At 38.3% G+C, this 11,799-nt stretch overlaps 1 protein-coding gene across 3 annotated transcripts in view; it reads left to right on the forward strand.

Annotated features, from left to right (window-relative positions):
• LOC116444984 (neuroendocrine protein 7B2) overlaps positions 1-11,799 on the forward strand; it is a 45,151-nt gene that overhangs the window by 25,852 nt on the left and 7,500 nt on the right. For all 3 annotated transcript variants that reach the window (XM_032110884.1, XM_032110886.1, XM_032110885.1), the window contains 2 exons: positions 4,637-4,786; positions 7,745-7,857. In XM_032110884.1, coding sequence (XP_031966775.1) covers positions 4,637-4,786; positions 7,745-7,857 — 263 coding nt within the window. The remainder of the gene's footprint in view (positions 1-4,636; positions 4,787-7,744; positions 7,858-11,799) is intronic.

Genomic DNA, 11,799 nt, shown 5'->3' on the forward strand with positions numbered 1-11,799 from the left:
CAATCTCAGCAACCAGGACTCTCTAGGATGAAGCTAGTTGAAGAGGCACAAAGCAAATGGCATTGGGGCAGTAAACCCTTTAGAAGTGTTAGAAAGGGTAAGGAAAATGTAAATGCATTTTTTGCATTCGGGATTTTTTGAGAGCTTACGTGGTGGAGAGTCCTGCAGATAATAAAGGAAAAGCATAAGTAAGTTAGTGGATGGTGTCTCAGTTTAACACATAAGAGCACTGGGAAGCATTCTGTCAAACCTGCCTTTGATTAGGGAAATGCTCCTTTTGAATGTCACAATAACACAACAAATGTAGATATGGCAAGATGACTGGGGATGAAAGTGCAGGCTAGTATGGGAAGCTGTCACTGTGAAAGGAAAAAGATGCATATCTGATTCATTGAGGAGACACTGTACACAATCTCAAAGATTTTTCCCAGTGATAAGAACAAATAGTCCAGATTAACAAAAGATTTTGCAAAGTAGGAAATATGTTATTGCATCTCTGATTAGTATCTATTTGCTCTCTTGGGAACCTTGGGCAAATGGGATAAGGTATACCAGGCTTCCCTTGCAGCTCCTGTTTGCTTGGAGTTTGTACAGGTCAAGATAAAGAGATGCCATTTTTGCTCAGGGGGAAGATTCCCCTGTGAATCTGTGAGGGGCTTGGACACTCTGACTGAGGCATCTAGTATGACTCTCTAAGTAAAGGGCTTTAACTTGGGATTTGGGATTTATTTATTCACAACAGATACTCATGATCCTTCCTATTTTGTACCTCCTTGCTAAGATTGGCCCGACTACCACTTTTCTGAATTTGTAATTGGGGTAACTCTATCTTTACTGTGACACAGGAAATGGTTTCAATGAGACTGAAAAGCAAATTTGTCTTATTATTTATCTTTAAATGTTCTGCAATAATATTTCACTTTTGAAAATCCATTCTCATTGACTTTCTTAAACTGACTCTTCTGGGGGACAGCACTGCCTGTTTATATTTGATATGGAGGATTGCTCCCCACAGATTAGTTCCAGCTGTGCTTTACACTACCAGTAGATGGCTAGCAGCAGCTAAAACTTCAGTGGACTAACAGCATTTCCACTGGATGTGTTTGATCAGGGAAATAGTCAATACTTGCAAGAAATTAGTTGCTCTTGGTGTTTCTTTTCCTGTTTTTTTTTTCCTCCAAGAACAGAGTGGTTATGTTGTCTGCATGGGTGGGAGACCCATACAGACAGTACTGCTCTTACAAAGAAATGAGCTGAAATGTATGCACTTCAAACTTTTAATCATTCCAAGGCTCTCTAATTGAAATGATACCAGCAGCTGAAGAGCTGGTAGAATACTTTTCCAGAATTATAATAATGGTGAGAGGCATTGTTCTTTTTTTGTTTTCCACCCTGCAACAGTTCAAGACTAGTGCTAGATGACTACATATATGCATGTATTTTAAATAAAATTCAAAACTTAGGACAATACTGACCTTAGCTCAAGAGACCTAAACCTCTAGTTTATCCTGTAGGAATGTAAAATACCTAATAATAAATGCTCACAGAAATTCTGCATGTGAAAGGGAGCTGATTGTTTTGGGGTGGTTTTTTTGCTAGTATGTGGCACAGAAATCCTGTTCATATAAGTAAGGAGATAAGGGAAAAACATAGATTTATCTAGCTCATCCTTTCTCAGTACAAGGGTGCTGTCTCTACTATTCTGGATTTTTGATAGTCCAGGTTCAAATAATTTAACAATGGTGTCTCTCATAGTTCCTTTGGATAGGAAATTATGAAAAGTTTCTCAATATTTAGTTGCCTTTTCTTTTTCTTTCAGACTCTGCCTCAAGGTTCAAGAAACCAATCTTGTGCTATTTCTGTAGCTGACTGTGTATGTTTGTATCCCAATATTTTGACTTGGTAGCTGCAGTGTATTTAATCCTAATATGTTTCTTCAAACCAGTAATGTTATAATACCAAAACTAATGCAACTAATGAGAGTTACTGTACATAATGCCCCTCCTTCATATATTCATAGCATTTCATTTTTATTATTGTAGTCTTTGCTGAGTGCACTATTTATCAGCTTATAAGGAATGAGCTTTGCTGATGCTATTAAATCACTCAAGTGTGCTAAATTATGGCACCAGAGCAGGTGCTATTGTCTGCACCTCTTGTGGAAAGAAAGGAAAAACCCTCAAATGATCCTGTACATTTATACCTAAAGGAAACAATCCTTTATATTAATATAAAAAGATTGGTTTGTACTCAGTCAAGGGAATTCTTGGCAGTCAGTTTAAACTTACATGTATATATAGCACACTGGAGCCTGCTAAGTACCTCTGTTTTCTTTATGGATGGAACTTTGGTGCCAAGAGGTCTGCACCACATGCAAGCACAGATAGGCTTCTATCTGATGGATTGTCCCACAGTGAACCACATTGTATACAGGAGGTTCAAACACGTATTGATTATGTGGTTCTGTAGTTTACAGCACAATTATAACCTGATGCTTTTAAGTACATACATGTAATCAATCTTCATGTGAAGGAACTCAGGACAAAAGAAGTATTTTATGCTGTACATTAGACATTATAGTAAATTACATTCGATTAAATGTATGTTACACATTTTTTTAACCTCATAGCCATAACATTATTGTCATTTTTGTGTGGACTATGGACTGTAAAGGTATAATAAAGTCAGAGTGGCTAAAATGCTATTCTGGTTTTAGTATCAGGTCTTGTGGTCAGCTACAAGCAAAACCCCATATAACAGAGATACAATTTTTTTATAGGGGTAGTTTTATGTTCATTACATATCTGTAAAACTTTTCTGCAACACTGCTACAGAATAAGAGACTTGTACTTAAGGGAGAGAATTACCACATTGATTAGATTTTAGTCTATTGTGCAAATAAAATGGAAATATATGTGCTTACAGACTAACTTGCTTCTAGTACTAGAATGCCAACATCCAACTGATCATTTGCAAAATTCATTTGCAAAATTTGCCTCAACTGTCACTTCTAAATGTAGAAATGAATACAAAATTTGTATTTTGTATTTGAAGGTCTTCTGTTAGCAATTTTTTGCAAGTGATTATGTTAGCTTACAATGTTTGGCTGTATAAGAGATGATTTAGGCTGGTAATGTTCATTTGTAATTTGGGACAGGAGTACTTTAATGATCCTTTTGGAGCAGCTTTCATGTTCAGAGGCTTTATTCACAACTCTGGATCTATGAAAAATATATAAATTGAAAATAAGACTATTTGGTGATAATATGGTGATTTTGCTATTTACCCGACCAGTTGTGTCTGCATTCACTCTTTAACTCATATTTTCCAATTGTTCAGATGCCTTTTCCTCTCAATTCATTGTTAGTAGAATTTATATGTTGACTGTATGTTGTTATCCCTCATTATATACGGTTTAAAAAAAATATTGCTTTGCTGTCACACAACCATCTCAGCTGCTGCAGTGTGTGTGGTGGCTGGCTTTGTCAGGGAAAAAGAACATGCTCAAAACTAACTACTTATTTGTCTGAAATTCAAAAGAATAGTGTACAATAGTATTTTAAAAACTCCACAAGCAGTTGGGGTTTAGCCTGTGGTTGTATTTGGCCAGTAAGGCATGCAGAAAAGATCTGGGACAGATAATTATTAGTAGAGAGGCATAGAGACAGAGAGTGGCCTGAGCTTGGTTCCCAAATCGTTAGTGGAAGACCCTGCTTGTCAAAGGCAAGGCACCCAGCTGAGGCGTGTGGGAGAAGGCCACAGCACACCAGTTTTGGGTGCAGCTGCCCAAGAACAGCAGGCCCATCATTGTGTCCTCTGCCACTGAGTTACAAAACCTGCTGCATACTGCTGCTGTGACCCTGCAGTGATGGTGCTCTGGGTCCCACAGGGAAAAGGTAATCTTGTATGTAAAGGTGTAGAAGTCACTGACTGGGATGTTTTGTAACACGTTGACTACTGTGGAGGTGTATGTGAACAAGAATCCCCATCAACAACAGGGACTCTTCACCACTTTTCATCATTACAGCAGGAAATGCAAATCTACATTTAAGAATTGGTGTGATTTAAAAATATTTTTTCTAGGTGTACACAACCGAATTTGCTAGAATACCCTGGGTTCCCAAGGACCTTAATACCCCTTGGGACTTAATTTGTTAATATATTTCTAGGCTGTGCAGGTAGTATTTCTTTCCACAGTGTCATGAACTTTGTCTTCCTGCCACGATGCTGTCTTGCCATATCTTCTATTGTTAGTTGCTACAATGAACAGTATCAGTGAAGATGATTGTGCTTTAAATGTATCAGGTCTCATTACTGTCTCATGTTTCTTTTTCTTTGCATTTTCTTGCCTAAAACTTTCATAGTCAAGTTAAAAAACAGCCCTAAGATTAGTAATATGTGGTCGATCTTGTTTCCTGGTTTTATTTTTAATTATCTATTAAAAGTTACTGGATTTAGGTCACATGGTTATGTTTCTAAAAGAGATGCTTGAAATCTAAACTTGGATTTGTCTCTAAAACAATTATATATATATATAGATACTATATTTTAAATTGAAGTCTAGAGTACTTGCACCAGCTAAAGTACTTACACTTTTAACCTTGTAAAAAGACTGTGCATAAATTTTCTTTGCTAGGTGGTGCACACGAGGGTCTCCAGCACTTGGGTCCTTATGGCAATATCCCAAACATTGTGGCTGAGCTGACAGGAGATAACGTACCAAAGGATTTCAGTGAAGATCAAGGATATCCTGACCCTCCAAATCCCTGCCCTATTGGAAAAACAGGTAATTCAGCTGTAGCCTTTGTACCTCTGTCTTCATTGTACATCTTCCAGTCTTTCAGCACTGTACAACCCTTGATCAGCAATGGGGGTTTTTTTCATTCTCTACTCCAGGAGAAGAACTGTTGAGAAATTGGGTGTTTTAGTGTTTCAGATGAGGGTTTGGGTTTTTTTCTTAATATGTGCACCTTCTGTATTGCTATATAACTGCCAGAAAAGGTCACGTGGAAGAAATCATCTTGACCTCAGATTAGCAGATAGTGATATTTATGAAAGCATCTTGTTCCCGAGGGAGTTCATTTTTAAGCTGACCCCTGAAAAAAGTTATTCTGTACAGATGAGATTCACCCTTATTTTAGAGACTTTCATTGTGCCAAGAGGAATGAAACTGTCTGCCCTGATCTCCAACTCAGACCATGAGTCAATATTTAAGATACCTTGGCTCCAATCCATGCGTCTTTATAGCTCACTGAGGGTGCATCTATGCCAAGAAGTGGAGAACTACATGGATGTACCCCAAGGCATTACATGCAAGCTCACTCTGGCAGAGGGGCAGTGCAGCCTCAGAGAGCCAGACCAGGGCCCAGGTCTGGTGTCAGGTGTCCCTCAGCCTGCAAATGTGCAGGTAGCGAGCCCTGTGGGGGCTGTGCTGAGGGGTCACTAAAGCTGCCCTGCATGTGCATGATATACACATAACCTGAGAGAATGGATCTTTTTCCTGTTATTTGAGCCAAGGAATGACTTCCAGTACTGAAAGCAGTAGTAAAACGCCCATTGGCTGCCTTGGGAACTGGAACTGGGAATGAGCACTCTATTTTTCTCTCATTTTTTATTTGTGAGCTAAGAGATCCTTTCAAAATGTTTTCTGTTTAGTCTTCTTTTATGTTATTTGGATAATGTGGAACAGTTGTCCGTATTCTTATTTAAAAATGTTCTAACTAGCTTAGAATTCATCAAAAAATAATATTTGTTATGAAAAGTTTTGTGAAGTGTTTTTGCATTTCGTTCAAAAATTTGACAAAATCTCAAATAGTCCTCTCTTACTGTTTTCTATTACAGCCCATTTGGTGATGATGCCTGCATCTCTTGTGAAATAATGCCTCATCTTCCAATTTGTTCACTATAGCTGTTGTCTGACAAGTTGCAAATATGGGTTTAGATTTTCTCACACACACAAGCAAACACACGGACCTTCTATCTTCTGTGCTTGCCCATTAGACTTCTGTTCATGATTAGATAAATCAATTAAAAACATGGCTTCCAGGGAAATGCCTTTGAAAATCCCTTCAATTTTTCTTTCTTAGGTGAAATAAAAGTTGTTAGCTAAGCTAATACAGTCAGATCTGAACAAGGGGGAATTTGTAGGGAAGTGCAGCCTGCTCAGATAAATGGCTCTGTCATAGGTATGCTGTGAGTGAAGATAGTATCTACTAGGATTAGAGCAAAATGTTTTTCAGAGCCTTAAATGGAAATTCAAGTGGTGACTGTATTATGCATACAAATTACCAGAGGCCTTCCTCAATCAGGTCTGTGGATTTGCTTAATGGAAAACAATTTTTCCAGTCACTGTCTACATATGCACATTCCACAGTAGGAATACATAAGCCTGGAGCACTTGAGCTGAAGACTTCAGGATTAGCAGTCATAGAGGACACCCATATGTCCAGCTGCCCTTTGTGTTTTCTACCAAAAGGCACAAATGCTCTGAGGTCTACCACACTTCTGTTGTCACTTGTTTCTCTCTTGATAAAACCTTGTTCCTGCTGAGACTGAAATGATTTCTAAGTGTTTTAATAGTTTCTGAGTTACTTAGCCAGTATGAAAAGTTTTCCCCTATTTTCTATTGGCAATTTTATTTTTTCCCCATCCCAAGGAGAAAGGAGAGAAAGCTGGATCTGTTGGACTCAGAATAACCTCCTCAGGTCATTGAATCAACTCAATTTTAAGTCAAGTCTTTACTGTTTCCCACATCTAAGGGAAAAAGATAATCCATCTGCAAATTTTTTTACATGATGACACACAAGGACAGAAGGCAAAGTCCACAGGTGTGTGCTCTGGAGTGCCTGTGTTCTGGCAGATGTAGCTGTTTGAATGCCCAGTGTCATGCCCTGGCTGGTAGGATCTCCTTGGGTATGTTTAAGAGGAACTTGGACTGCAAGCTCCACATGCTGGCAAAGCAGTGAAAGCTCCAGGAGCAGACTCCATCCAAAAAGCTACTCTGGCTCAAGTTGCTGAAACTTTGTTTGAGCTAAAGATGACTTATTTTGGTTAAAAAAAAAAAAAAGAAAAAAAAAAAAGTTGATTTTTAAAAGGATATTATCTTGATGTGACACTGTCTACAAAACCATCCATTGTGGTCAAAGGAGGTTTCTGGACCAATCAGATTAGTTACAATCTACAGAAATGTCTTCATCATAAAACTTCTGCTACATAGTATTTTTATGAGATCTTATGATGCAGAAATGATTTTCAGCCAATTTGAACAAAGTAGCAAGCCAGAAATGGAGCTCCAGAAAGAGCTACACAGTGAAAGAAATTCTGTCTTTGCTCACAGCACTGTTTTACCATGACCTTCAAAAGGACTGCCTTGCCAATTTTTAAAACTACCTGTGAGTGTTTAAAAAAGAAAAGAATATCCCTTTTGAATCAGAACAGGATGCAGTTCTAGGAAAAATCAAGTGCAATAATTAAAACAAAACATGAAGGAGGGGAACAGCTTGGAAAAGAAATTTCTTCGGTTTTGAAGTTTCATTAAGTTGTGAGGGTTTGTTTGTTTGTTTGTTTTAATAAATACATTCTGACAAACTCATTTCCAAAGAAAAAAAAACCTGGTATTTTCTAGTCATCCAGTTGTTTGTTTTTTTTTTTTTAATTGCATGATTGCATTGAAGAAGTTTGCTGACTAATGTGGCACATATTGTGTGTTTCAAAGCTACTAAGCACTCAGTGCTTTCCTTTGCAGTTGATGATGGGTGTCTAGAAAACACCCCGGACACAGCAGAGTTCAGCAGGGAATACCAACTGCACCAACACCTTTTTGATCCAGAGCATGACTATCCCAACATGGGCAAGTGGGTGAGTACGTGCTTCTTGCTTATTTTTGTTGCATGTGGAACTGGGTATTGTCTGCTGTGTGGGATGCTATGAAACCATGAGGACAATATTGTCCTTAATGCTGGAAAAATTACCACTCTAAGGAAAATTTCTCAAAAAAGGTGAACTTGCCCCGAAAAATAGAAATAGTGCTTGTGCTTGACGAACAGCCCAGGAAAACCGAAAGTAGAAATCCTTGTTCTATTACCTGTCCCAAAGCATGATAGCTATGTATGTGCTTAATAAATGCAAAAAACCACATTTCAAACTAGAGTGAACATGTAGCCAAAATTAGTGCAGATCTTAGGACAAGATTTCTAAACATAAAATGGCCCTAATCTCAAAGAATATCCAGGTTCAGTGACTATTCATTGTTCAGCTACTTAGATAAAAAATAGAAAGAAAACACAAATAGATGGAGTGCAGCAGCTTAAAACACCTTAAAAAAAAATCAATGGTCAGACAACTTGCTTTAAGGAATCCTTTCTGCCTTAAGGATTTTGGAGGACTTGATGCTGCTTCTTCCTCTAGTCAGGTTATGCACTGTATTATATTGGAAACCTATCTGACACATCACATATAATAAACACAGTGAGCTACACTAAGGGCAAAAATCTTGCTCTGAGCATACAAGGACTTTAATAACTGCAGCTAGACTGTTTCTGCAGGCTAGAGGCTCCAACGAAAGCTCTGCCACTTAATCTTGGATTACATCAGTTAAAATGTCCAATCCCAAATCCATTTTCAGGCGCCAGGAAAACAGTAACAGTGATCATAATTTATGCTTGTAGAGCAAATAATGAAATCTCATTTTACATTGTTATAACACTTCACTTAAGATTGCACTAAACCAGTGTTCTGTAAGCATATATCGATAAATGGACATGTTTGGCAGTCTCTTCTCCTGCTGTAATTTTGAGACAATGATTCATCTTCATCATCAAACCAGTTTAAGATTTATAGTCTTAATTACTTATGTGAGTGCTAAATTTCTGGAGAGAATCATGCCAAAAATCCAAATTTTGGAAACTTGTTGCACTCTAAGTAATTACCATCAAAGGTTTTCATTTAAAAAACACCAGATGGTGAACTTTCTTATTTATGCCAGATAACGCTGTTAGTTTTCTTATTATTCATAAGTACTTTATTTTCATAATACCATTCTGAAGACTACAAAAGCACTTCTGTAAATCTTTGGCCTATAGCAATATTTCAGAATCAAGCATACATACTGTGTTGTCATCAGCAACGTATATATTTAATAAATGATACTGAATCATTAGTGAATCCTGGACTTTTTTTGTATCTCCATCCATCACTACTAATTCAGGGAAAAAAGCTGCTCATGTATGGATTAAAACACTCTTAGGTAGTAAACAGCAATCCTATCTAGCTGCAGCTTAGCCAACCCCAGATCTTTTTAATTAGATATGAAACAGCTGGTCGTTTGCATGAGCAAATGTTCTGCCGAGATCCAGGAGAACAGCCCCAACCATCTCCTAATTACATGTTACTACATGGTAAAAATATAAATACAGTGGTATCTTTTTGTGGCTGGCTTTGTTATTTTTAATTATTTGGAAAAATAAGGTAAGTGCTCTAAAAATCAGCTGTTTGAGACCTTATAAAGGAGAGCTAAAGTAGATCAGACCTTTTAGGGCACTCACTGTTGTCTGCATTAAGTTGTAAATGACCACAGCTGGCTGTGGGCTGCCCAGCAGGTAACTGTGTGCATCCTCATCCTCCCACTGCCCCCAGCCCCTAAAATTCCCACTGTCCACAGCAGTTTGTTCCTGCTTCCCCTGTCCCAGGACCAGATGCCCAGGGGCTGTGACAGCTGTGTGCTTACAGACTGTGTTTCCACCAGCTCCTGTCAGCTGTGTGGGCACTAGGCTGTCACCACCAGCTGCAGCCCTTGCAGCTGGCATGTCCTGGACCTGTGGAAGTTGGCATGTGCTCCCAGCTCTTGGGGGAGCTTCTCCCCAGCCTTTTCCTACCACTGTGTGGTTGAGGAAGTGTTGCAGTTCCCAGTGACTTGTCCTTTCCAAGAACCAACATGTACTCCTTAGTGTAACCACAGAAAAACCCAAATTATATAAGCAGGTCAGAAAAAAAGGACCAGCTTGTCCTAATGGGACAGAAACAGGTTGGTTGGCTTGTTTTGGTGACAGTCATGCTTGCAAAGCTGTGGGACCTCTGCAGTATCCTGTGAACAACAGACACATTTTATAAGGGTCAAGCAAGGCTAGAAGCTGTCTCATGCAGCAAAGTGTACGGGTATGTAGATGCTAAATATTATGTGTAAATACTGCTAATATGTCTGCAGATACAAATATCTAAATCATAATAAATATATACTGGGTTAGGAGTGGGAAGTAAGAGGAAGAATTTTTCTGTCTTTGGGAAAACTCCCCCATATATCAATATGCTGACCTGTGGTAAGTCTCAGTAACAGACTCTGTTTACAGAGTGAGACCCACGGCTTATACTCTCCTCCCTTCTCCTCATATGTGGAAAACATAGAGAGGACAGTGGAAATAGCAGGACGAGTGACTTTTGGAGTTTTCTATCCATATGTACAACTACAGTTTCTAAGATTTTAGGGTTTTTTCCCCAGTTCAAACTTTTCCTTAGAGGACACAGATACTTTCTGAGTGTGCCTTTCTTGCATCTTGTAAATTGGCCCTTTAGATGGTTTGAAGAAGTGTTGTTGGCATCCAGAAAGACTCACACAAAGATAATTTACAATTTACAACCAAATCTAAAGACCACTTATATATTTTCTTGGTTGTAAGCATTTTAAGTTCCGATATTTTTCCACCCAAATCCCAACCTGCAGTCCTCTAATCCAAGTAGCCAAGGGGATGCAAAGGAAGCTCCAGGAGTGAGGGAAAAGTAGCAAATCACATGCAGCATGTCTCTACAAGAGGTGTATCTTTAACTGAAGAAACTCTGTGCCTTCATTCCTAACAACCTCTCAGTGAAGGATGAACACTTCATGGGCAAATTTTGGTGGCTGATGAGGTCAGGCCGTTACGCAGTGGAACAAATTTTCAGGATTGCTATTATCATACAAATATGTTCTTAGCTCATGCTCCATAACCATACTTGCTTTGTACTCCACATAATGCTACAGTAGTACTTAGGGTCTTAAAACATTCCCAAGCAGACTAAACAAAATATAATTTCTTTGAGCAGGAACAGTTCAATTGTAAGGAATTTTTCAGAATGACAGAAATAGTAGCTCCAGTAGTCCATGGAGTTCTTTTTATTTCAGAAGCACCCCTTTTCCTCTCATGAAAGTGTAAGGTCGAATAGTTTTTACAAAGAGAGGCTTTGGTGGTGCTTTGTTTCCCAAGGAGAATAATTCAAGCATCCTTGAGTTTCTTTAAAATGTTACATTTAGGTTTTCCTGAAGTGAGCTCGCATAAATGATTAGCCAAGAATGTCCCCCTTGGCCAGCTTCATCTCTGTTCCCTTTTGGAACAACTCAGACAAAATAACTGAGGTTGGACAAGAGATAGGCCTTGTGAATTTGAAGTTTAATGAACACAAGAAGTACAAAACATACAATTTTGGCAGATTTCATTGTAACACTTGAAAACGTTTGTTTTTTCTCATATCAAGGCTGCAGAGAAAGTTAGAAGTGTTTGGTGAATTTGTCTCGTGCTAGAATTACACTTTCTATTTATATAATCAATGTTCGGTCAGTTGTTTATAGCAGAATTAATGGCCTTGTTTATATAGTCTTCTGCTTTTATACATGTAATTCTTCTCTCCTTCCATTTTCAGGTTAGGGTTTGGTTTTGGTTTTCTTCATAACACAGAATTGAAACAAAATGTGTTGAACATGTGTGTGTTATTCCAGACTTTATTAGAATTCACTACTTATAAGAAATACAACAATATGTGGATGCACTTATG

The sequence above is a fragment of the Corvus moneduloides genome, chromosome 6 (genome assembly GCF_009650955.1).
Source record: "Corvus moneduloides isolate bCorMon1 chromosome 6, bCorMon1.pri, whole genome shotgun sequence".
NCBI classification, from domain to species: domain Eukaryota; kingdom Metazoa; phylum Chordata; class Aves; order Passeriformes; family Corvidae; genus Corvus; species Corvus moneduloides.